This window comes from Schistocerca nitens, chromosome 6, assembly GCF_023898315.1.
Source record: "Schistocerca nitens isolate TAMUIC-IGC-003100 chromosome 6, iqSchNite1.1, whole genome shotgun sequence".
NCBI lineage: Eukaryota > Metazoa > Arthropoda > Insecta > Orthoptera > Acrididae > Schistocerca > Schistocerca nitens.
This window is the reverse complement of record NC_064619.1, coordinates 709,573,274-709,599,540: the sequence shown is the minus strand read 5'-3', so window position 1 is coordinate 709,599,540 and position 26,267 is coordinate 709,573,274. Positions and strand designations below refer to the sequence as shown.

At 40.2% G+C, this 26,267-nt stretch overlaps 1 protein-coding gene across 1 annotated transcript in view; it reads right to left on the bottom strand.

Moving 5' to 3' along the window:
• The window catches only part of LOC126263582 (sodium channel protein 60E-like), a 347,601-nt gene that overhangs the window by 178,120 nt on the left and 143,214 nt on the right, over positions 1-26,267 (bottom strand). Inside the window, exons 10-11 of the mRNA XM_049960674.1 lie at positions 6,668-6,828; positions 3,583-3,721 (exon numbers count right to left, since the gene is read on the bottom strand). Coding sequence (XP_049816631.1) covers positions 3,583-3,721; positions 6,668-6,828 — 300 coding nt within the window. The remainder of the gene's footprint in view (positions 1-3,582; positions 3,722-6,667; positions 6,829-26,267) is intronic.

The following is a 26,267-nucleotide window of genomic DNA, read 5'->3' as shown; positions in this document are numbered from 1 at the left end:
ACTGTATCACATTCTCCTGCAGTGAAACAATAACAGAAGACTGACTTAGTATTTCACCCTTCTCTCTGTCATCTTCTGTTTTGATGCTGGTATGGTGACTGAGAGCCTGAATACACGATTTCAGTCCACTTACTTGTTTTACATGTGACCAAAACTTCTTAAGATTTTTGGTGAAAAAGACTGGAAAAATTCTTTTGAACTCGTGTTGTCAGATGGTATTGGACATGTTGTCTATACTAATACCACTGAAAAATGGAAACACTAAATAAATATAGACTCCCACTATTTAATACAATTATTTGCTGGCACACAATTTGCTTTCAGTAATTGTAGATCTTGTACCCAAATCTAACGATAACTGAGGCTCTGATGCAGACATCGACATGAACACATCACCATCACTGACACACTGAGCTAGGAGGTGCTCGCAAGATACAGTGCCTACCCTAGGAAGCACTCAAACAACATGTTAAGAGGAGCCATCAACTATGGTGTGTGGGCAATATATAGGGACAAGTGCCAGCTATGAAACATCACATCATCAAGGAGCTAGTGACATTGGGTGAATGAACTGAGGAAACCTGCCTTGCCTGTGGACTTAGATATTATTGTATACACTGGTCTGCTACTTTGTGGTGTGGTTACCACTCTTACAGTTGTGTGCCACAGGCACTACTTCTAGTAACTCTAATCTGGGAGATTGCAGACATCAACAGAACTCACCAGGCTGTTTTCAACCAAGCCTCACACAACTTTCCTTGCACTGGGTGGCACCAGCCTTGCTGATGTGATACTCATATTGCAGTACAGACTGCTGCAACCATGAGCACCAGTTTGCTTCTGCAAAATCACGTGCGCCATGAAATGCTGCAGAAGGGTATTCAGATCAACATTTGACTACTCTGTAGCCAGTGCACACTCCGGGCTCAACGCCGGTCACACCTGCAGACCATCAAATGGAATTGTCTACACCCCACATCATGAGCACTTGCTGTTTTGATACTTGCTGGACTTCCAACAGCTGCTCTCCAGAGCAATATTTCACTGGACTTTTGTCAGCTGCCTTCGAGTGCATTGCCACACCGGATCTGCACCTTAGATGCACTCGAGCTCAGCCCTTCATGGGACTTTTGTCTCAACCATCCATGAGCCTATGCCTCTCTGGATTCCTTCACTAATCATTGTTAGTACCCTATTGCTCAGCACTGACTACAGCTCTTCATGGACCTTGTCATTGTGAGCAATTGACTTTTCAGTTTGCAATCATGGATGCTGGTCCTCAGAAATGGTTATTCAGCTCTGTTTCCTAGTTAATAAACAAATAGTTACTATTGCTACTTATGCATTTCAATTGTTGCCTGTTGCACCCCTAAAGATATGTACCAGAACGCTACATTGGAGGACATAGCTATTGTGTACAATGACTTGGCTTTGGATAAATGGTTAACTATTTTGTTCTGTTTTGGGCTCTAGTGAACTTCCGATTCAGCATGGACAGATTATGAACTATTTCACTTATTATATGTGACTGTGCCAAATAAATCAATGTGTTGGTCAATTTCAGCATCAAATACTTCCGTGGAATTACATAGTTAACACAAATAGCACATTTGCCAAACTAACTGCACTAAAACCTGTGTCCAAATACTCTGCAATTTCTGTAAACCAGTTCTTTATCCTGTGCTAGCCTGTTTTGCTTGCAAAGAAAATTTAGTTGGGCAAGAGTAAGGCTTTACCCCATATCATCTGTACTATAGAAATTGCAGCACAACTTAAATTGGAAAGTTGTTCACTAGTCTCACGGTTTATATTTTTGAATGTTAGCAGGTGTTTGTATTAATAGAAAGCTCTTTCGGTGGTGCAATCCATGCTGCTATGTTATTCTTAAACCTTTATTTTTCTACTCTAATTCCAAGATAGTAAAGTTCATTCCACTATTCAATATATTATTGTCAGAGTTTAATGATCAGCCATCCAGCAGCTCCACCTGCCATGTACACCATTTCCTTAGTATTCTTTTTGTTTATGTGTACATTAAAGCCATCAAACAGCATATTTTCTGTTTTGCTAAGCATTTAGCACAATTCTATATGTGAACAACAGTGCCCAGATTGAGATAATCTTTTAGATCCCTTATTACCTCTTCAGTATAGAAATTAAATATCAGTGGTGACAATGACCAAACCTGCCTTACATCTATACTGATTGCTGACTCTTGCATCATATTGCCAATTCTGCCTTTATCAGTCAGCTTCACATAAAGAGAATGGGTTATCCTGCTGTCACTGTAGTTGATACCACACTGCCTAAAATGAAAAACATCGTATTCCATTCCATCGAATGTTCTCTCCAAAGTTATAAAAGCATTGTCTGTATATTTGTTTTCTGTAAAGACTCGGTTATTATGAGAGATATTCAGGAAGTAAGGATTGACCAGTCATGAAATGGAAATTACAACAAAAGTTCAATGAAACTTTGGACGGATGTGTTGGGCATTGTCTCTAGTATGCCCGTGGATAGCATCACGTCACTCTTCTCAATTGTGAGTGCACAGCCAGCATGAAAATATGTCTAGACAACAGAGCAATGAGGATGGTCCTTTAGCACTTTGAATGGAAGTGTTTGATCACCCACCACGTAGTCCAGACTTGGTTCCCTCTGATTTTCATCTCTTCTCAAATGAAGACAACATTTGGGCAAAGGCAGTTAGCTGCAGTCCAGTGTAGAAAACTGCAGGAAGCAACAGGAGGCTATCTTCTATGATGAGGGTATTGGAATGTCCGTACAACAGATGTCTTAGTTGGAGTGGTGTCTAAGTAGACAATTAGCTGGAATTTTTAGCTAACTGTCACAAATAAAACAGTTTTGATTTTCACTGTGGTTTCTGTTTCATGACAGATTGTTCCTTAGTTTCCAAATAGCCCTCATAATAGCAGTACCCAAAACTGTTTCTCAAGTGTCTATTTCTCCCAAACTTAAACTAGCCCTTTCAATTTATTTCAGTCTCCCCTCCCATTCTTCAGTAATGAACTTGTCAGTATTTCTGATACATGTGGTACTAGATTGACTGTGCAATAATTTTCATATCTACCTGCCTTGCATTCTTTGTATGCATCATTACATTCATTCCTGATTGCAACTAAATTTACTGAGTAACATAAATTTAATTCTGGCCTTAGGTCTGATGTTTGTTATGGTTCCATTGAAATTACATCAATACCTGAGCTTTTGTTCCTTCAGACTTCATGGAAACCTTTGAAATTCAAAGACAAGGTTTGAAGTTCACTTCTAGCTTTTTACACTGTATCTTATCGATAGTTATTACATCATTAAAAATGGTCTGAGTGAATGAGAAAGTATAATGTAAATAATAAAAACAAAAAGAATAATATTCTTATTTTATTATCCTTAAACTTATCATAAAATAACTTTCATGATTACATTTAATTAGTGAAAATGCTTGTTAATATACATTAGTCACAAACTTTTAATTCATTCTACTGTGCTGAAAACATTTTGTACAGGAAATATGCATTACAATATGACAAATTCCAGTTTTTAGTTTGTTTTCATTTCACTTACCAAGAACCACAATGTGTGAGAGGTAATCTGGCGGAAGTGTATACAGGTGATTCCTTGGGCCATGGCCTGGGCTGACACCATTACATTTTATCACTCTAACTTCTTTTGGACTCAAAGAAATTGTCACAGGTTCGGCTCTCTGAAAATTATTCATATTAATGTAGGACAATGACTAATATGAAACTACATAAAAATTGTAATGCAATTTTACAAAAGCTAAAAAGTGTAGTGTACACACTGTGCTTGGTAGAAAAAAAATAACGAATTTCTTGTCTTCTTAGGAATCAACAAAATACTTTAGTGAAGTAAAGTATGTGCAAGCCCCCACCCCCCCCTCCCACACACACACACACACACACAGTTAGAGGATTTGTGGATTATAGTACACAATTATGGGACTACATCCACAAATGAGACTGAACAGTAATTCATGTCAATGGTTGAAATTAAAGCATGATGAAACAGTGAAAGTAGACATTTCTTTAAAAGTTTTCTTCATCAGGAACTGGAAGAAAGAAGAAGAAATAATATGATTGGCACAAGACACAAAAGGAAGAGCTACTTGGCTAAAGCTGTGCATCAATGGCACTATATTTCTTCTTAACTGAAAATATTCATACCAAACACACACTTTCTACTTTCCACTATTCTCTTTGGCGTGTGCAGTAGAACCTCGATTAACTGTCAGTTTCAAGACCAAATGGTGGTCAGAAAGCTAAAAAGGTGGGATAATCAGAGTTAAGTGAAACTAGTCATTTACAGAGCTCAAAATGATGTAGTAAATCAGAATTAAGTAAAAAACATATGTTTCTAATAAAGAGAAAGAAAAACAGAAAACTTTTGACACTGAAAATCTATTTAAAAGTGTATTTCTTTTTTTCTATTTCTCCAAACTTGACTTGGCCACACTGCTTCTTTCCCCACAATATGTCCATAGAAGTAGTGGTCGGCTGTTGTTCCAAGGATCTGAGGACAATCTTGAATGCATTTTTTGCAGCCAAGTGGCTGATCTTTGGTCTCCTTCCTATTCTTCATCATCTGACTCTTCTTGCCCAACACTATACCTGTACTGCTGCAAAACCAGATCAATGATCTGATCATCTACAAGTTCTTCATTGGTGACAGCAGCAATGTCACCTTCTGCAAGCCATTCCTCTCCATCAGCAGGCTTGATATCATTCTGGAGAGCTTGAAATTGGTGACTAAATCTGCAGTGTCTGACTCATTTGTTGCTGGAAGTTCATGCTCTTGGTTTAGGCTAGGACAATCCTTCCATGATTTTTATAGAGTGATTTTCTTAAGTACTCCCCAAGCTTGAGCAACTGTGTAAATTGTATCTTTTATGTTGACACTTTTCATTGCCTCAAAAGGATCACAACTCTCTTCTGTTTTCTCTAACAAAGTGCTGGCAAATTTCCTCCTGTAATGTTGTTTTAAAGACTCAATAATACCCTTGTCCACTGGTTGCATTATTGAAGTCACACGGTGGAGGGGGCAAAAACATAGCTTTTATGTCACCTTTTTGAAGTTAACACTCAGAGGGGTGGCTTGTGGTGTTTTCTAGCAGTACAATTGGGTATAGTGATAGATTTTTTGATTTCAAGTATTTTTTTAATAGTCGGAAAAATGCATCAATAAACTGTTCTTTAAACAAATTACTGTATCATTTACCCAAGCACTGTTTTTAGCTTTGTAATAATCAGGAAGTGCTGACATGTTTATGTTTCTGAAGGAGCTTGACTCAGAGTGTTGGACATGTTGTTACAGGAGTAAAATCGATTGATAATGCTGGCATGCTGTTCAGTGTAAAGTGCAGATGGACAGTCAGATAATCCGAGGAGTTGGTTAATCAAAGGTCAGATAACAGAGGTTCTACTCAGGGTGCGATTTGTGCTTTTACCAGTGGGGGGGGGGGGGGGGGGATGTCTTCGGGGGTTATTAGAATTATGTATGTTACTAGCTTGGACTGTGGCGTTACGCATGGTTAAACAGCTATTTATAAATAAATGTTAATGCCAAAACTCACTATTCACGCATATGCACTATCAGAAAAGCCATCCCTTGTTATATCTTTAAAAGTACATTATAGGTAAAGCTTATTTCCAAAATCCTCTACATACAGGTATACGAGGGGAATTCAAAAAGTAGAGGCACATTTGTGAAAAGCTGTACTTATTCTGATGATAGAAAACTGAAACATATTAATAGTATTAATAGTAAGACTTATTAAAAACTTTCAGTATTCAGCTCCACAAATTTAAATTATATGTAAAGTTTTACTCCAGTGCTTGGGAAATAAACATCCCAGGTTTGGACGCATAAACTAAAACCAGAGGAGGGGATGGTCTGATGCAGAGGGGGGAAATCCCCCCCATCCCCCCTGCAAATCGCACACTGGTTCTACTGCACTTCCATCGCATATTATCCCTCTCTTGATAGTATGTTTTAGTGAAAACATATCCTATGTTACTTTCCTAATTTTTTTGACAAAGTAAAACAGTCACTACTTTATGTCAAAAAAATTTGTTGACTGATTTTCACTGCCAGTTAGTATAGTCACTGTATATTGAAATTTCACTGTTTGAGGTTTCTATATATGACAAAAATAGTGTTAAAACTATGAGAAACAAAATGGTGCTTATTTATCAATCATCACAGCTGTGTCAATAGCAATAGTGCATGTATTTGAACATATAAAATATACACAAAATACTGAGATTTTGGAATTATATTTAGATTAAGTAAAGTCATGACTCTATGTGCAGTTTCTCGAAGTTCAGTTTCCCTGTATGTGTGTCCCTCTAAATTTAATCCACTATGTGACTTTCACAGTGTGTTATTCTGCATAAATGTGAGAATCTCCCTACGGGAAATCCAATGTTGTGCCCATAAATGGTAATGAATATGACTCTAATGCCAGGATCTTCCAGTTGATCAAGTACCATGAGATCATGTAATTATCAATTTCAGATATGATAACTAGTTCAGCATTTATGGAAATATATTGCACTTCAAACCACATCTTTTTTTTTAAAAAAAAGTACTAATGGTTATGAGCTAGAAAAATATTTAATGAAATACTCACTTGTGTAACATTTGGCATCTGAGCAACATCTTCAGATGTAACATCCTCTTCATGGTCATCAACTACCCCTGAATCATCTAATGATGATTCTCGATTGTTACTATCACTGTTGTTACTGCTAGGATGTCTACTTGCATGTAGTTGAGCTCTGAGAGGAGGACCTGAACAAAAAAGTCTCATAAAAGAAAAGAATAGGGGTCAAGTGTTGAGATCCATTTGTAAGATTAGCACTTCAGAAAGCTTAACATAAAAAAAAGGTTTGTGTTTGTTCCTGACATTACTCTGACTTTATATAATTGCACTGCTATTGTAGCATTACGAGATGATAAAGGCACTAAAATATTTACACACACACACACACACACACACACACACACACACACACACAACCTAACCTAACCTAACCACACACACACACACACACGGAATTAGTTGAGAAGATAGTACAAAGAAGTGTAAAATTATTGTTTAAGAAGAAACATGAATTACATCAACTGAACTACTGACCAAGGATAAATTTAGTGGATTGCAAAATTGATGGAGTATGATTTAAGGTCACCATGGAAAAACTGAGCACACTATGGGAATACATTTCACATGTACATCTAGATCTGTATTATCCCATAGTAAAGTTACAGCACTATTTGTGCAGATTTGTTTACACTATTCTACTATGACATTACCGTCACATGTTGCTGTGTGGTATTGTTTAATTCATTATGAATACTAGACCCATGTGCTTGGGAGAAAAGCTTTGTGTTTCTCATGATGGAACAGTGCACCGATGGTGTGGTCTCAGGGCCCTGTTCTCAGAAGAAAAAGTTAGTGAATCTCATTAGAAGAGGTGTGCCTCCTCAAGGAGACAGGCAGTTTTCATGAAAGTAATGCTGCTGCCTGCTTCATGCTATTGTAGACAGAGTTGATGCCTTGGCCTAGCTGTGGGCAGGGGGTGCCAAGCCTCTTCACCTGTCCCTTGAGAGCAACTCAGTTTGACATTTTTGCCATTCTGCACAAACCTCAAGGGCTGAGAAGGCACAGCACTGTGCGGCTAGCATGAGAATAACGGTTGCTTTCACTCCAAAATTTTTGTTTTCCAATCAAATTAAGCCACCCCACTACTGCACTTGGTGTGAGGGGCCTGACCAATTGAAGAAACTCTGCTCCAGGCTGACACCATCCTCACTTTTATTAATGCATTTTGCGTGCCAAGAGTGGGAATTTCTACTGTATTTCCAGGTCCCCCCCCCCCCCCCCCCCCCCCCGGTTCCCCCTTCCCCTGAAATAAGCAGTATTCTTGTCTATCACATTGGCAACAGCTTGGAATAGAGAGACATTGGTCTCAGGGCTGTCACTGACAGGGAATCAGTTTTGGCCACCATCTGCTGCTGATTGGTGCATGCGAGCCGATTTGGAGAAATATAAGTGCCACAGATTGTGGTAGTATGACCTGTATTCTAAGCACCTGTTACTGGCTTACTTTGGAATGCAAATTGTATTGCTCGATTTGGCTATAATTTGTGGCATCTTGTTGTATCGTTAACTTTCATTTTGCAAGCTTCCCATACACTTTCTTCATACAGTCTTCCATATTTGTTGATACCTCCCCATAGTGCTAATCATTTTGAAATTTGATTTGTGTTTTAAGGTACTTCACTCTCTGTTAATTTTACTGCGATTTATGTCAATCATTAGAGCAAATAAATAACTGTTTAACCTCAGTCTTGACGTAGATTTTAAGAGCACTTACTGTCCTACGTCTTTTCAATGGTCCACTAATGATGAATAAAACCTTTTGTACACCCGATTTGTAGGTCTCACTGTGGCAGTGTTTCCACTGTCTACAGTTGTGGAGCTCAATGATCAGTTATGTTAAGAATTTAGAGACAAGAACAAGCATCACACTCACTAATCTTGTATGATCAAAGATTTGTGTTATAACAAGCACTGCACTTACGCTCCTTGAACCAGATCTGAGACACATCAGACACAATTTTCACTACAATCATTATACTCACACAGTATGATGTAATAATTTACTCAAATGTGGAAAATTACTCTTACATACAGCTTAGTACAACACCTTATTGCTAGGAGAGGAGTGTTGCTTACATTGTTGTTCACGTTAGCTCCAAGTTATACAGGCATTTATGGATAATGTGGTGTCACCGCCAGACACCACACTTGCTAGGTGGTAGCTTTAAATCGGCCGCGGTCCATTAGTACATGTCGGACCCGCGTGTCGCCACTATCAGTGATTGCAGACCGAGCGCCACCACGCGGCAGGTCTGGAGAGACTTACTAGCACTCGCCCCAGTTGTACAGCCGACGTTGCTAGGAAAGGTTCACTGAGAATTACGCTCTCATTAGCCGAGACGATAGTTAGCATAGCCTTCAGCTTAGTCAATTGCTATGACCTAGCAAGGCGCCATTTATTCTTTGCTATGTATCTAATGAAGCATGTACAGTAACAAGACCAATGTTCACCAATTGTGGATTAAAGTTAAGTATTCCAGCAGCTACGTACTTTTCTTTATAGCATTCATTAAGTATCCTGTTTCAGACCTCACGCCATCCTGCGTGAGCTTATAGCGTGCATTTCGGCTTCCTCAAACAACACGGTGTTGGCACTTCTGCCGACACATCAGATAAGCCACTGCTTAAGTCACTTAAAAAAAAGTAGTTCCTGTTCCTTTCACAAACTGAGGTGACTCTAGTGTCCATTAATTGTGCTTTGTAGGCTCTATGAAAACTTTTTGAAGTATGTTCCAAAAGCCAATATCCAGATTCTCTTTGAGTCTGTGCGATGATATTTAGAAGTTTAGCTCGCAGCAATTGGCGGCTTAACACCAAACCATATTCTCAACGTCAAAGGTAATTTACTGTTTTATAATCATTTGTATGTGCATCTTGGTGTTATAAAAGACACAAATCGTCATATACTAACATTTCTTCTCGTTTCATTCACTTGTGGAATGACGATTTATTCCCCTCCTCCTCCCCTCCCAACCCCACTATGAATTATTACTTTTGCCAAGGTGGTGTGGCTTAATTGTTTCAATGATACACCACAACAGAGGTGTATCTGTGGAGAGGCCAGACAACTCTGTGGTTCCTGAAAGGAGCAGCAGGTTTTTCAGTAGTTGCAGCAACAACAATCTGGATGACTGACTGACCTGGCCTCGTTATTTTTGTACTACAAATGGCTGAAATCAAGTGTAACTAAAGCCTTTACTTTTCCTGAAACCATGCAACTCTATTGTATGGCTTAATGATAATGACAGCCACTTGGGTAAAAGATTCCAGAGGTAAAATAGTCATCCAATCAGATCTCCTGGTGAGCACTACTCAGGAAGATGTTGTCATCATGAAAAAAAAAATAAATAAAATAAAATAAACAACCACCCTGGCATTCCAAGGGTCGGAAAGTGGAATGTTAGATCCTCGACCGAATAGCATTCTAAGGGTCGGACTGGAGAATGTTAGATCTCTTAACCAGTTAGCTAGAGAGATTGATTGAAGTTAAAGTGGGAATTAGCAAAGTTCAGCAGCAGGAAGCACAGTGCTTCTGATCAGGTGAGTGCATAGCTTTAAATACAAACTCACACAGAGGTAATGCAGGAGTAGGTCTAATAATGGGTAAGAAAATAGGAATGTGGGTAAATGAAAGAGACCTGGAGACAGTGAAATGTTTTGCATAGATTATAGAGCGATGAGTCAAATATTCTGAAACAAGATTTTAAGCTGCAAAACATTTCCAGGGGAATACAATGACTCTGACTATAGATTATTGGTTATTAATTGCAGATTAAAACTGAAGAAACTGGTGAAAGATGGGTAGCTAATGAGATGGAACCTAGATAAATAGGAAAGAACTAAACTGATGAGGATTTGAAAGGGAGCATTAGGCAATGATTGACTGAAACAAGGGAAAGAAATAGAAAAGAAAACTAATGGTTAGCTTTGAGAGACAAAACAGTGAAGGCAGCAGAGGATTAAACAACCAAAAAGACAAGGGCAATTAGAAATACTTAGATAAAATGGGAGATACTGAATTTAATTGACACTAGGAGAAAATATAAAAATGCAGAAAATGAAATATGTGAAATGGAATGCAAACACTTAAATATTGAGGCTGACTGAAAATGCAAAATGGCTATAAAGAAACAGTTCAAGGACAAATGCAAGGCTGCAAAAGCACACATAATTAGAGAAAAGATAGAACACCACCTGCAAATTAAGGTTGTCTTTGGAGAAAACAGTATTGGGCACATGAATGTCAAGAGCTCAGATTGCATATGTATTAAGCAAAGAATGAAAAACTGAAAGCTGGAATAAATGTTTAGAAGGACTATACAAGGGAGATGAAACTGAAGACAATGTTATAGAAAGTGAGGAGGAAGTAGATGAAGACAAGGTGCAAGATGTTGTAAGTTATTGTGAGAAGAAATTGATAGGACACTGAAAGACCCAAGGCAAAACAAGGCCCCTGGAGTGGACGACATTCCATCACAATTACTGAGATTCTTGGGACTGGCAGCTATGATAAAACTATTTTATCATACAAGATATGTGGGATAAGCAAAATACTCTCAGACTTCATGGAGTATGTAGTGATTCAAATTCCAAAGAAAGCAGGTTCTGAAGGGTGTAAATATTACAGATCAATCAATCTAATAGATAATGGTTGTAAAATATTGACACAGATTTTTACGAAAGAATGAGAAATCTGGCAATAACTGATCTCGAGAAAGATCGTTTGGGTTCCTGAGAAATCGAACACAAGGCAATACTGTCCCACTGACTAACTACAGACATATTTCAAATAATATGAAGCCCAATATAACTGTGAAGCTAGGCCAACAGAATATACTACAAACGCCGAATACAAAATTCTTAGGAATTTGGTTAGATGAGCATCTAAAATGGGACAAGCATATAAATGTGCTCAATAAAAAGTTAAGTAAATGTTGCTATGTATTTAGAATGCTCAAAAATTGCTGCAGTGATCAAACAGTATTGTGTACATATTATGCATTTATGCATAGTCTTTTGCGATATGGTGTCATATTTTGGGGCAATTCAAGTCAGGCAAAAGGCTCCTTTATTATTCAAATACGAGCGATAAGAATCATAAAAGGAGCTGCACCTAGAGATCCATGTAGGGAAATTTTCAAGGAATATAAAATCATGACTCTTCCATCCATTTACATCTATGAAAGTATATGCTTTCTGAAGTCTCACCCCCAGTTTTCTTCTTTAAACAGTGAGTTCCATGACTATACAACAAGACAGAGTAATGAATTTCACAGAGAAGTGCATAAGAAAGCCCAATACAACAAGAGTGCAATATACCACCCAAAAATTCTCTATAGTGCTCTTCCCTTAAAAATAAAAAGGATTCAGCAGCTGAGCAGTTTTAAAAGTGAACTCAAAAGAATGTTAATCGGTAATAGTTTTTACAGTGTTAGTGAATATATGAATTCTTCAGAAAGATAGCGTGCCTTCACCTATCTTATAAGTTACTCATATACAAACTTGTGTCGTGGGGTAGACTCTTTTATGTACACACAAAAATTAATTAATCTGTCAATACAGAGTGTTATAATCATTGTTTCTTGTTGCTGTCCATTATACACAGAATATATGTAACTTATTTGTATCCTATATTGTTACAGATTTATATCATGTAAGCTATAATTGTTTTGCCCATATATTTAATTCAGATTATTCACTGATAGTTTTTACATAATATGTTGTTATTCATATTTTTTCTGTATGTAACATATGACAAATCCCATATCATTGTACATGATAAAACGGGTGCTCAATAAACTAAACTAAACTAAACTTCACTCCAGGCAAATGCCGGGATGGTTCCTCTGAAAGGGCACGGCCGACTTCCTTCCCCATCCTTCCCTAATCCGATGAGACCGATGACCACACTGTCTGGTCTCCTTCCCCAAAACCAACCAACCAACTAAACTAAACTAATCTAAGAAGATAGGTTGAAGACAGGTAGCCAATTATTACAGCATCTGTAGATTCGAAAAAAGCTTTTGCCAATGATGCCTGGAACACACACACTTTGTGATTCTGAAGGTGTCAGAAATAAATTACTGGGATCGAAATTTATCTACAACATGGGCACAAAACCAGATTGCAGTTATAACAGTCAAAGTACGCAAAAGAGAGGCAGTAGTTGCAGAGGGAGTGTGACAGTTTTGTAGTCTATACCCAGTTTCATTTCATCTGTACATTGATCACAGAGGTACCATACTGAGTAAAATTGTGGAAAAAAGAAATTTTTCGCACAACTTGAGATAAAAGTTATGCATTGGGCCCCCTTGCATTTTTAAATATGGCATGGACATAAACATCAGACTTCGTTACCAGTCAATCTGTTACCACTACCAAATTCACATTCATTGCCTGCGCCAACTCATAACCAAATTGTCACCTTCAAACCTAACCTACTCCTCCTACTCCTCGGGCTGCGCTACAGATCAGTTTGTGAATACAAGCAAGGTTTCAGTGGATGGGAGGGGGGGGGGGGGGGGGGAGAGGGTCCAATTCGTAACTTTGGCACAATTGGAATAAGAAGGGTTGAATTGATAGGGTGCATCCTGAGGCACTAACGAATTGGCAATTTGATAATGAAGGATAGCGTGGAAGGATTAAAATTTTAGAGGGAAACCAAGGCTTAAATACAATAATCGAATACTAATGGATGTAGGTTGTAATAGTTTTACACAGATTAAGAGGCTTGCACAGAAGAGACTATGTGGGGCGCTGTATAAGACCAGTCTTCGGATTAAAGGCCACAACAAAATTAAACGATGGAAGAATGACTGTTTATATGCATGTGCGGTAGCTCTTGTTAGTCTTACTATGTCTTCGCAGTCATTATGGAGCCATGTTCAGGTAATTGACAAATATTCACAATTTCATCCTGAACCTTAATTTTCCAAACGAATATATCTGCTGAAATTCCAACCCAGACCGCTCGGGATGGATAAAAGCTGCCGTATATAGCACAAAACACGACCACTGTAGAACTGACGAATTTTAAGTAAAGATACCACACTGTCTTTGCTGTCAGTTACAAAAAAATCTTACCCCCAAAAGGGTTAGAGGATTTCTGGTTTGCAAACTCGGAACACCACGATAAGCATTTTAAGACTGAAATTTCTCAACAGGCAGACACTCAAAGAAAAACGTCCAATTTCTCGAGAATAAAAACTTTTAGGTAGAAAATTCCTAAAATAAATTATCTGAACATTTACGAACATCTCTTCGCTACCTAATTATCACTCTAACAGAGTACAAGAAGACGAAGTTACATTCATCAGAACTAATACTCTGACATACACAATTTGTTAATTACGAGCATACTGAACACTGAAAGAAAATGTAACTTCCAATACCCAACAATAGCCACTGCATGTCACTGCACACAGCACAGTGCATCACAGTTTCAGCTCCAATGTTGGTAATGGTCGGACATAAAACGTGTGATGTCTGAACGTCGACCGAGTAGCGACGTCTACTGATTCAGAAATTCGGTTAGCTAGCTCAGTAGTTATTTAGGGATGTCCTCATCTAAAAACCTCACACCCGGAGATATATTTCTCAGTTGTCGTACTTTTAACTTGTAATCCACTGACGTTGCCTCCTTCCCCTCCCCATCCGCCAGCCAAATCTAGTACCATGAGAACTCTTTTTGGTTTGAACGTAGATTTCATGAGCTCGATATTACAAAACTATGTTGAGGAAAAAAATTCCGCCAACTGAAATAGCATCCTGTTCCGTTTAACAGACAGACCCATCAATTCAAAATCAGTTTGAAGAAAGACGGAACATGTAATACCGGTGTGCCCTGAGCTAACCGACCGATTCGTTTTACAAAACGTAGGCCTAGCCTGTTAGTAAATTCACCAACATTCATGTGATAAAGATGCCACACCCAGGCAGGAATGCACTTTGAGTTACGGTAATAGATCAAATGAAAGTGTGATTTAAGTTGATTTCTCGCCCCAGTAAATTCCTTCGAAGTATGTAGTATTAGTCACCAGTGCGTTTGCAACAGTTTTACCATTCACTTTCCATCATTTTTATTTATCTTGCAAACTTCTAAATCGCAACAGCGGCTGAAAATCCAAAATCGGCAAACAGATTTACCAACAAAACTCCGTCCAATCTCACAATGGTAGATGAAATTATTAGTGATGAGGGGACGAAGACATTTAAGAGAATTGTTATCACCGATGAAAAAGCACCTGCAAAGAAAATGACTGCTGACAGCCGTGTAGAAATGAAGCTCAATGAAAACGGTGAGACAGGTACAGCATAAGCAAAACGTTCACGTTAGAATTTGGACTGTAGTGTGTGTCGTGTTCTCAAATGTGTCCTAGGACTCACTAGAAGAAAGAGTGAATAGTAAGATTCTACGAAACGATTTTAGCTGCCTGCGCGCATTCAACGGCACCAGAACTGCTCCCAGCCAACCATTGTCTCTTTCATAATAATAATGCCCCCACTGGCATGCTTGTAAATCTCCATTACGGGTTTGCAGAGCATCTCTATGAAATAATACTTTCCCTGGGCTCCACAACTGTCAGATTTGAGTATTACAAGCCAATGCCGTTTGCGTTAGGAAAAAGTACGAAATCCCACTGACAGTCCTTCAGAATTTATAAGAACCGTTGCTTAATGAATTCGGAAAACATCGGCCGTACTAAGCCAAGATGGCGCTTTTCTCACATGATATCCTGAAAGTTATGGCTGAAGGCGATCAAGTGCATACAATATTTCTTGACTCCCAAAAAGTATTTGACCCACCACCACACCAACGTTTATTAATGGAAGATTCGATCATAGGGGTGTCGTATCAAAAGGTATTTGTGAGTGGGCTGAGGATTTATCGGTAGGGAGGACGCAGCTTGTACCGGTAATCTTGGATAGAGTCATCGAAGTATGTGGAAGGAACTTCAGTCATGCTCGAAGGAAGTGTTAATGCCGTATGCGAATGGTCTGGCAGGCAATGCCAGTAGTAGCCTCAGACTTTTCACAAATGGTGCAGTTATTTGAAATGAACAAGAAATGGGAAAAACTGGACAATTACCAAATTAGGAAGTTGTTTTAAATCTTCAGAAATGTAAAACTGCAGCACTCGCTTTCGAAATTATCTCTCATAACAAACATTAGTGTTTACATAAGTGGTTTAATTGTTCGGATACCTCAATAACGCGCTCGGTCTAAAAAATGAAATTTCTTACAAAACTCGTGTGACACATCCTAGAATATTGCTAAATGTGGGTGCTGACGTACACAAAGAAGGCAGTATGAATGGCCAGGGTTCGTTTCACCGAAATGCTGAAAAACCTGAGCTTAAAGGTAGACGTCAAATATCTCGCAAAGCCTACTTACAAAGTTCCAAGAAACAGTTTTAGGTGTAGAATTTAGGAATACATTACATCCCGATCGGTTTATTCAGCGAGGGGTATGGGAGAACATCTTCCACACCCTTCCTCACGTCCCGCAATAAATAAACAAAAATAATAAAATTATGTTCTCAAACCTAATTCGCATCCTGCCGTTTTACACACACAAGCGTATCTAGTAGCAAGTACGCTATGTGGTCAAAAGTATTCAGACAAACATATTTAATGCAGAACTGACCAACAGATGTCACGAGAGCGGACGTGCCTGTATAAAAGAAGGCAGGGTGTACTGTGCAGACACGTGAAGGATGGGCGCCTCCTTTCGGATGAGCAGTTCGGTTTTCGGAGGGGACACTCAACCCAACAACAGCTCCTAAGGCTGGTTGTACAGGCAATGGAAGCGCTGGAACGTAGAGAGTACGTTGAGACAGTACTCCTCGACGTGTCCACGGCATTCGACAGTGTGTGGCTTAACAACCTCCTGTACGAGCTTCTTGTACTGGGGGTACCTGTGTCACACGTCCGCCTACTTAAATTCTACCTAAGTGATCGCGCCTTCCACGTTCGAGCGGAAGGTTTCAAATCCACAGCAAGACGAACCCGGGCGCGTGTGCCGCAGGGGTCCGTTCTTGGTCACCTGCTGTACACACTGTATACATACATCTGACACGCCGAAAACTCCCAGAGTCGAGCTTCGTTTTACTCAGACGACACTGCGCTCTTTGCGCAGTCTCAGCGCCCACATAATGAGGCGTCGTCTGCAAGAACCCTGCGACAACCTTGGATTCTGGGTGACCAAATGACGACTCAAAATGAATGCCGCTAAAAGCCAAGTCCTGGTCATCACCAGGAAAAAGCTTCCTGAGGATTTAGTACCGCTTCGTACCATTGGAGCCCCTTCCCATGGTCACGAACCGGGATATACCTCGGCGTGACCCTAGATCGACACATGACCTGGGGACCTCAAGTTCGCGAAGTAAGAGGAAAAGCGTTGGATCGCCTACGCACGCTTTATCCAATCTTAAATCCAACTACGACGCTATCCACTCAGTGTGGATTAACACTACGTCTGCACTTATTAGGCCCGTTAGAGAGTATGCTTCTGAGGTGTGGGGCAGTGCTGCCAACACCCACATTGAAAAACTACAGAAAGTGCAGAACAAAGCTCATCGCCTTGCTCTGCACCTACCCAGATGCTCCACGATTAAGGAGCTTCACAAGCAGACTGGTGTTCCAATGTTAAAGGACCGCCAAATCCATGAAGAGGAGCAGCGGTCTGAAAACTCATTAATCGCCAGTCTGGGCAACCAGATACATTGGCGCCCGACTACATGGTTGTCGGACCAATTGTGTGTATAGAGCGCGCAGTAAGAGTTGTTGTTGTTGCTGTGGTCTTCAGTCCTGAGACTGGTTTGATGCAGCTCTCCATGCTACTCTATCCTGTGCGAGCTTCTTCATCTCCCAATACCTACTGCAACCTACATCCTTCTGAATCTGCTTAGTGTATTCGTCTCTTGGTCTCCCTCTACAATTTTTACCCTCCACACTGCCCTCCAGTAGTAAATTGGTGATCCCTTGATGCCTCAGAACATGTCCTACCAACCGATCCCTTCTTCTAGTCAAGTTGTGCCACAAACTTCTGTTCTCCCCAAACCTGAATTACCTCCTCATTAGTTATGTGATCTACCCATCTAATCTTCAGCATTCTTCTGTAGCACCACATTTCGAAAGCTTCTATTCTCTTCTTGTCCAAACTATTTATCGTCCATGTTTCACTTCCATACATGGTTACACTCCATAGAAATACTTTCAGAAACGACTTCCTGACACTTAAATCTATACTCGATGTCAACAAATTTCTCTTCTTCAGAAACGCTTTCCTTGCCATTGCCAGTCTACCTTTTTTATCCTTTCTACTTCGGCCATCTTCAGTTATTTTGCTCCCCAAATAGCAAAACTCCTTTACTACTTTAAGTGTCTCATTTCCTAATCTAATTTCCTCAGCATCACCCGATTTAATTCGACTACATTCCATTATCCTCGTTTTGCTTTTGTTGATGTTCATCTTATACCCTCCTTTCAAGACACTGTCCATTCCGTTCAACTGCTCTTCCAAGTCCTTTGCTGTCTCTGACAGAATTACAATGTCATCGGCGAACCTCAAAGTTTTTATTTCTTCTCCGTGGATTTTAATACCTACTCCGAACTTTTATTTTGTTTCCTTTATTGCTTGCTCAATATACAGATTAAATAACATCAGGGATAGGCCACAACCCTGTCTCACTCCCTTCCCAACCACTGCTTCCCTTTCATACCCCTCCACTCTTATAACTGCCATCTGGTTTCTGTACAAATTGTAAATATCCTTCCGCTCCCTGTATTTTACCCCTGCCACCTTCAGAATCTGAAAGGGAGTATTCCAGTCAACATTGTCAAAAGCTTTCTCTAAGTCTTCAAATTCTAGAAACGTAGGTTTGCCTTTCATTAAGAGTAATATGTTAATTAAAAAAGAATGACACTAGTACAGACACACCGGAAAGAGAAGTGTAAAAAACCAAACAAACATAGTAGATACATAGGCAAGGCACTACAATTGACAGAACTACGAAAGAAACGAGATCAAGATATGTTCAAAAGTCAAGTGAGTGAGTGAGTGAGTGAGTGAGTGTGTTGTCAGTAGAAAAGCAGTAGCAGCAGAATGAGTCCCTCGGGATACATCAGTGATTTCGGATGTGGGCTGTTGGATGTTACGTGCTAAACAGATCCATCTGGGACATTACAACGATTTTAAATCTCTGCAAGTCGACTATTGGTGATCTGATATGAAGTGGCAACGTGAAGAAACAACTACAGTTCAACCAAGACCGCAGACCTCATGTACTGATGAACAGGTAAAGCATTGCAGAGGGTGGCTGGAAAAAATCGCATGAAATCAGGGGAAGGAGTTACTCATGACTTACAAACTGCTACCAGCAGCCCAACTAGCTAAATAACTACACGTAGAATGTTGAAGAGAGTGGGGACAGTGACCGAGCACTTCCCATAAGCCACACATTTCTGTAAACAATGGGGATGGATATCTACAATTTTATGGCATTGTGTACAGCAGGAGAACAGTTCGGAGACGATGATTCTTTGCATCAGCATGACAATACACCCTGCCATAAAGCAACATTTGTGAGGCAATGGCTTGTGGGTGGAAAAATTTCTGAATTGGACTGGCCTGCCCCGGGGCAGAGAACACTTGAGGGATAAGTCAGAACGTTGATTTCGCTCCAGACGTCGGCCTCCAACATCACTACCCTCTCTGGTTACGGCTCTTGAGGAAGAGTGGGCTGCCATTCCTCCAAATGCATTCATACACTGAAAGGGTCCCCAGCGGAGTTCAGTGTACCATGAAGGAGAAGGATGGACACACTCTATATTAATGTCCACAAATAGGTGTCTGGATACTTTTGGTCAGAGTGTGTAAATTCCCAGATCAGTCTCTACAGTAGATATACGTATCTTATTGATACGCCTTTCAAGTTTTCGCAAACGTCTAATAGATGGTACTATTGGTATGTACTAGACTTGGCCACTGTTTCTATGTTTCGATTCAGTGTATCGATACGTAGAACTGTTTCAGTGTTTCGGAACGGCAGTGGTTCACTGTTTCGAAACAGTGGTGTTTCATTCCGCCCTTGGTCTTGGATAACCGGACCAGATTCGATCTCGAGCCAGACACAGAAACTGTATCGTTGTTTCAAAATGAGGCTGTTTAGAGTCCACCTGTGCTTGGAACGGACTAATTGTATCGAAACAGTGATGTTTCTTTCCGTTCTGTGTCGGACGAGATTCGGGCTCGGCACAGGTACTGAAACACAACATACCACTTCATGAAACACTTTCAAGAGTGTCGAAATCTCTTTGACAAGCATTAGCATGAAGCTTAAGATATCCGAAAATAAAGCTTCGTTTCTAGCTGACTGTCCTATTCCGAAATGGCGTAACATCTGCTTTATAAATACTAACCAAACAATAAAACAATGCGTACTATTCACATTCAAAATAATAAATATATGAAAGTCATTCAGTTAAATTACAATTTTTTATAACATTCGCTTCTCTGTTCATGTACAGTAATCATATTAAGAAACACAAGTAAGCCTACAACATTTTGAATAAAAAAAGGCTTAGAGTGACAGTTATTCGACATATACATAAATTTGATGTAGGTATAATTGCAAGCAATCTGTTTGACATATTCTTATAGACTACCGGCACAGTAGCTCAGCGTGTTCGGTCAGAGGGTTAGCTGCCCCCTGTAATAAAAAAACTGAGTTAATCGATCAATAATGAACTTAAACGGATGTCTTACGACGTCCGCCCCGAGCAGATGCAACGAACAAAATCGAACAAATTAAAAAAAAAAAAAAAAAAAAAAAACTTAATGGTGAACGGGAAGGGCTGGGAATCATGGTGAATTTGTAGTAACGGTTCGAAACACCTTGAAAGACAAAATTTTTTTCTGTTGTATTTCGTTATTTATTCGAATTATTTGGCGTTATTTGTGAGTCTATAGTCACTGTGCCTATTATCCACCATTGTGTGCATGGAAATCAGCAGGATGAGTATATTACCCATACTAACGGAATGTGGGAATCCCAGTAGCATATCCATTGTTTCTGCAGTTTGCTCCCACCTCCAGTTCCGTTCGTGGTGGTTCTTCTGTCTTCAGCTATGGCTGTCCTCAGCCAATTGGAAAGTATGAAAGTCACACGACACGAAAGCAGCGCATTTTCTGCAGGAAATACGAAACTGTCAAGACGCCTAAGTGGTAGTTTCATACTTTCTGCGACATGATTATCGCTCTCGCACCTCATTTGTGTTTATATGGACATACTCATACAGTAGACATTCAAGATGATAAAATGTGTAGGTTTTTTAGATTACGAAACACAAACTGTTTCACAGTGTATCTAAACATTACATTACATTGTACTGTTTCATTTGTTTCGAAACAGTTACGTGTTTCAGTTTGCCCATCTCTAGTATGTACCATTAGTATGTTTTCAAAATTTGTCATTTATTAATGGCAGCTTTGAAATTTGTCAAGTTATTGATAGAGAACGCAGAAAGAAACATTGATGTGCAAAAATAAAGGCTACTCGTGATGGTTTCCACTGCATTTCTTTTTACTACTTTGATAACAACCTAACTCAGCAACACCTCAAATGGCTTCGTTTAACTTCGGTTAGTCACCTACAGAAATGTCTGTTTACAGCTGGTTTGCAGTATTTCGTTGTAGTCGTGCTTTCGTCAGCGACGATCTTCGCGAAGGCTGCCGAAAAAAACTGGAAAACAAAAACATCGATGCTGCATCCAGCCTCATTGAAGAGAAAGTAGAGGAACACGTAGACTATCTAAAACTGCACTACCTTCGAATAATTTAGCAGCGGAAATGATCTGTTGGAGAAGAATTCCGCAAGTTCGGCAGGAACTCAGAAACAGGCTCGTCTAAACTGGCGTAAGGAAATAATCATAAAATTCGACCGAGGTAATGCAAAATTCGTGTAACAACGTCGTAACAGGAGACTGAATTTGGATCTGTTCTTATGAGCCGGTGACTAACGGGCGTTTAGTTGTTTAGTTGTTTCAAGATAAATCGAGACAAACAAAACTGATTCGTTAGCGAAGCACTTTCAAGCAAATTATCACTTGTTTCTTTACTTACACTGGACACATCGCGACCATTGCTAATTTTGGAAATCGAAGTAAGGTTTCCAGAATGAGATTTTCACTCTGCAGCGGAAGTGTGCACTGATATGAAACTTCCTGGCAGATTAAAACTGTGTGCCGGACCAAGACTCGAACTCGGTCCGTCACACAGTTTTAATCTGCTAAGAAGTTTCATATCAGCGCACACTCCGCTGCAGAGTGAAAAATCTCATTCTGGTAACATCCTCCAGGCTTTGGCTAAGCCACATCTCCGCAGTATCATTTCTTTCAGGAGTGCTAGTTCTGCAAGGTTAGCAGGAGAGCTTCTGTAAAGTTTGGAAGGTAGGAGACGAGATACTGGCAGAAGTAAAGCTGTGAGAACGGGGCGTAAGTCGTGCTTGGGTAGCTAAGATGGTAGAGCACTTGCCCGAGAAAGGCAATAGGTCCCGAGTTCGAGTCTCGGTCCGGCGCACAGTTTTAATCTGCCAGAAAGTTTCGAAGTACAGTTAATCCTCAGTTATAGACAACTATTTGTGTGCCACAATTCATCGATGAAATCGCGAGAGACAAACGAAAATGTCGCATCATATGTCATCAAGATAATGCCAACTCTCACGTAGATCGTCAAAGAGCTTACCAATATCCCTCCTCCTCTTCTTCTCCCCCCCCCCCCCGGCCCCTTTCCCAAAACTGATTTAGCAATGCCAGGGTATTTATGTACTGTGATCTTTTATAAGTCCAATTGCTCCTCCCTCTGCCCATCTCCTCTTGCCTCCTGTCTGTCCATCCATCATCTGCTTCCGCCTCTCTCTATCCACCTCCTCCTCCATCATGTCTCTACCAATCCCCACTCTCTTCATCGACATATTCTCCCTCTATCCATTCCCCTGTCCCTGTCCACCACCTTCGCTCCTCCCTCTCTCTGTCCAAGTGCAACACCTTCAGCCCTCCCTCTCCCTGTCCATATCCACCACTCTCTCCTGTAGGTGGCATTTCTTTTAATCTTAGGCCGACACATTCGTTGTTCTTGTGGTTTGAATGACACAGTGAGGCACACAAAAGCACTGAAGGTCTGAACTGCTTTTCTAATCGTTGTGTTTAACGTTTACACCGCGTGATTACTGTTTCAAATCTCACTGGACAGTCGCTGTCTCTGCCCAATCAGTCGAGCTGCAGTGGTCTTCTGGATATGTGAATTTGCTTCGAGTTCTGCAGAGAAACATAAGCTCGAAAAACCATTAAGAAGTAGTGAGAAACAGATTGTACAGGGTCGCGCAGATGAAAACTGCCAGTGTAAGTATAAAGGAAACGCAATGAAATTGCAGAAACGAAGGGGTGAAATGGACTTAACAATTATTTACAATGAAAAACTGTGCACGTCTAAGCATATACAGATACACCCGGAGTAAAGGTCAGATATCGATGGCAGCAACTTCGGCTGGGCTGATGATGTCTTTCAGTTCCTATATTGTATGTGGATTTGTTTTATAGACCTTGCTCTTCAAGTATCCCCACAGAAAAAAAATCACGTGTTGTTAGATCTGGCGAATGTGGTGCCCATAAATATCTGGCGACAGTTTGTTCCTCAGTGAAGGCATCATGGACTGGTTCCAGGGATACGTTAGATGTCTGGCATGTTGCCCCATCTTGCGCGAAGTAGGGTTATTGTCTTTCATATTCAGTGAGTAGAGCACAAAATGTATCAAAAATTACCATATATGCAACCCTGTTGAGGGTAGTGTCAAAAAATATCGGTCCAATAATGCGCGTTCCTGTTACATCGCACCAAATGCCGATTTTTTCATCATGGAGTGGTTGCTGACACACAATGCCCAGTACCTCGTGTTCTGTCAAGCCGGAAAGATGAAACCATGCTTCATCACTCATGAGGTAATGGAAAGAGCCTAACAAACCATGTTGTTATTATTGTTGCGGTCTTCAGTCCTGAGACTGGTTTGATGCAGCTCTCCATGCAATTCTATCCTGTGCAAGCTTCTTCATCTCCCAGCACCTACTGCAACCTACATCCTTCTGTATCTGTTTAGTGTATTCATCTCTTGGTCTCCCTCTACGATTTTTACCATCCACTCTGCCCTCCAATACTAAATTGGTGATCCGTTGATGCCTCAGAACATGTCCTACCAACCGATCCCTTCTTCTAGTCAAGTTGTGCCACAAACTTCTCTCTTCCCCAATCCTATTCAATACCTCCTCATTAGTTACATGGTCTACCCACTTAATCTTCAACACTCTTCTGTAGCACCACCTTTCGAAAGATTCTATTCTCTTCTTGTCCAAATTAGTTATCGTCCATGTTTCACTTCCATACATGGTTTCAGAAACGACTTCCTGACACAAATCTATACTCGATGTTAACAAATTTCTCTTCTTCAGAAACGCTTTCCTTGCCATTGCCAGTCTACATTTTATATCCTCTCTGCTTCGACAATCATCAGTTATTTTGCTCCCCAAATAGCAAAACTTCTTTACTACTTCAAGTCTCTCATTTCCTAATCTAATTACCTCAGCATCACCCGACTTCATTCGATTACATTCCATTATCCTCGTTTTGCTTTTGTTGATGTTCATCTTATATCCTCCTTTCAAGACACTATCCATTCCGTTCAACTGCTCTTCTAAGTCCTTTACTGTCTCTGACAGAATTACAATGTCATCGGCGAACCTCAAAGTTTTTATTTCTTCTCCATGGATTTTAATACCTACTCCGAATTTTTCTTTTGTTTCCTTCACTGCTTGCTCAATATACAGATATAACATCAGGAGAGGCTACAATCCTGTCTCACTCCCTTCCCAACCACTGCTTCCCTTTCATGTCCCTCGACTCTTATAACTGCCATCTGGTTTCTGTACAAATTGTAAATATCCTTTCGCTCGCTGTATTTTACCCCTGCCACCTTTGGAATTTGAAAGAGAGTATTTATCAAATACGGAGTAGCGCACTGAAAATTAGCCCGCCTCCCCTCTGAATGCGAATGCAATGCTTCAACTTCTGAAATAAAGGGCTGCAACAATGGTCAGTTTTATGCGCTAATCGATTGTTAGTATTCTTCTGTAAATGTAAATCTGCGTCGAGTGTATTATGTGCGCGGAAAGAAAAACAGAACGGAGTTTAACTGTCTATTGCTGGCAAGATAGAAAAAGACAAACTTACCTGTTGGATAATGTTCACGACGTTAGAAAAGGTGCTTTCTGGTCGAAGGTGCATGCGTTTTCCTTCCGGAGATGAAGTGCCTACAGTGAGTGTATCTTCCTACAAATTTACAAGTTGTACTGTTTGACTGCTTTCGTCATTTTCACAAATCGCATACACAAGGTATCTGCCGATTTGTTGTTCAGCTATTTTTTGTTGCTGTATTTTTGAATCATCAGTCTTCTGTCTGGTTTGATGCGACTCCTCACTAGTTCCTCTCCTGTGCCAACCTCTTCATCTCAGAGTAGCACTTGCAACCTAAGTCCTCAATAATTTGCTGGATGTATTCCAATCTCTGTCTTCCTCTACAGCGTTTGCCCTCTACAGCTCCCTCTAGTACCATGGAAGTCATACCTTGATGTCTTAACAGATGCCCTATCACCCTGTCCCTTCTCCTCAGGTCCTTCATGGGTCATTTTGCTGCCTAGGTAGCAAAATTCCTTAACTTCATTTATTTCATGACGATCAATCCTGATGTTACGTTTCTCGCTGTTCTCACTTCTGATATTTCTCATTACTTTCGTCTTTCTTCGATTTACTTTCAGTCAATATTCTATATTCATCAGTCTGTTCACTTAGGATTCAATGTCATCAACGAATCTTGATGATGATGATGAAATCCCATACTCCGTGACGGAGCGTAGGGGAACGACGCAGGACCCGCACCGCCGTACTAGGCAAGGTCCTAGTGGAGGTGGTTTGCCTTTGCCTTCCTCCGACCGTAATGGTGATGAATGATGATGATGATGAAGACGACACAACACCCAGTCATCTAGAGACAGGAAAAATCCCTGACCCCGCCGGGAATCGAACCCGGGACCTCGTGCTCGGGAAGCGAGAACGCTACCGCGAGACCACGAGCAGCAGACCAACGAATCTTATTATTGATATACATGAATTTTCACCTTGAATTTCAGTCCCACTTCTGAACCATTCTTTTATTTCCATCACTGCTTCTTCGATGTACAGATTGAACAGTAGGAGCGAAAGACTACATCCCTGTCTTACACCCTTTTTAATCCGGATACTTGATTCTTGATCGTCCACTCTTATTATTCCCTCTTGGGTCTTGGACATATTGTATGTCACCCGTCTCTCCCAATAGCGTACGCCTATTTGTCTCAGAATTTCGAACATCTTGGACCATTTTAAATTGTCGAGCGCTTTTTCCAGGTCGACAAATCGTATGAACGTGTCGTGATTTTTATTTAGTCTTGCTTCCATTCAGAAATGCCTCTCTCGTGCCTTT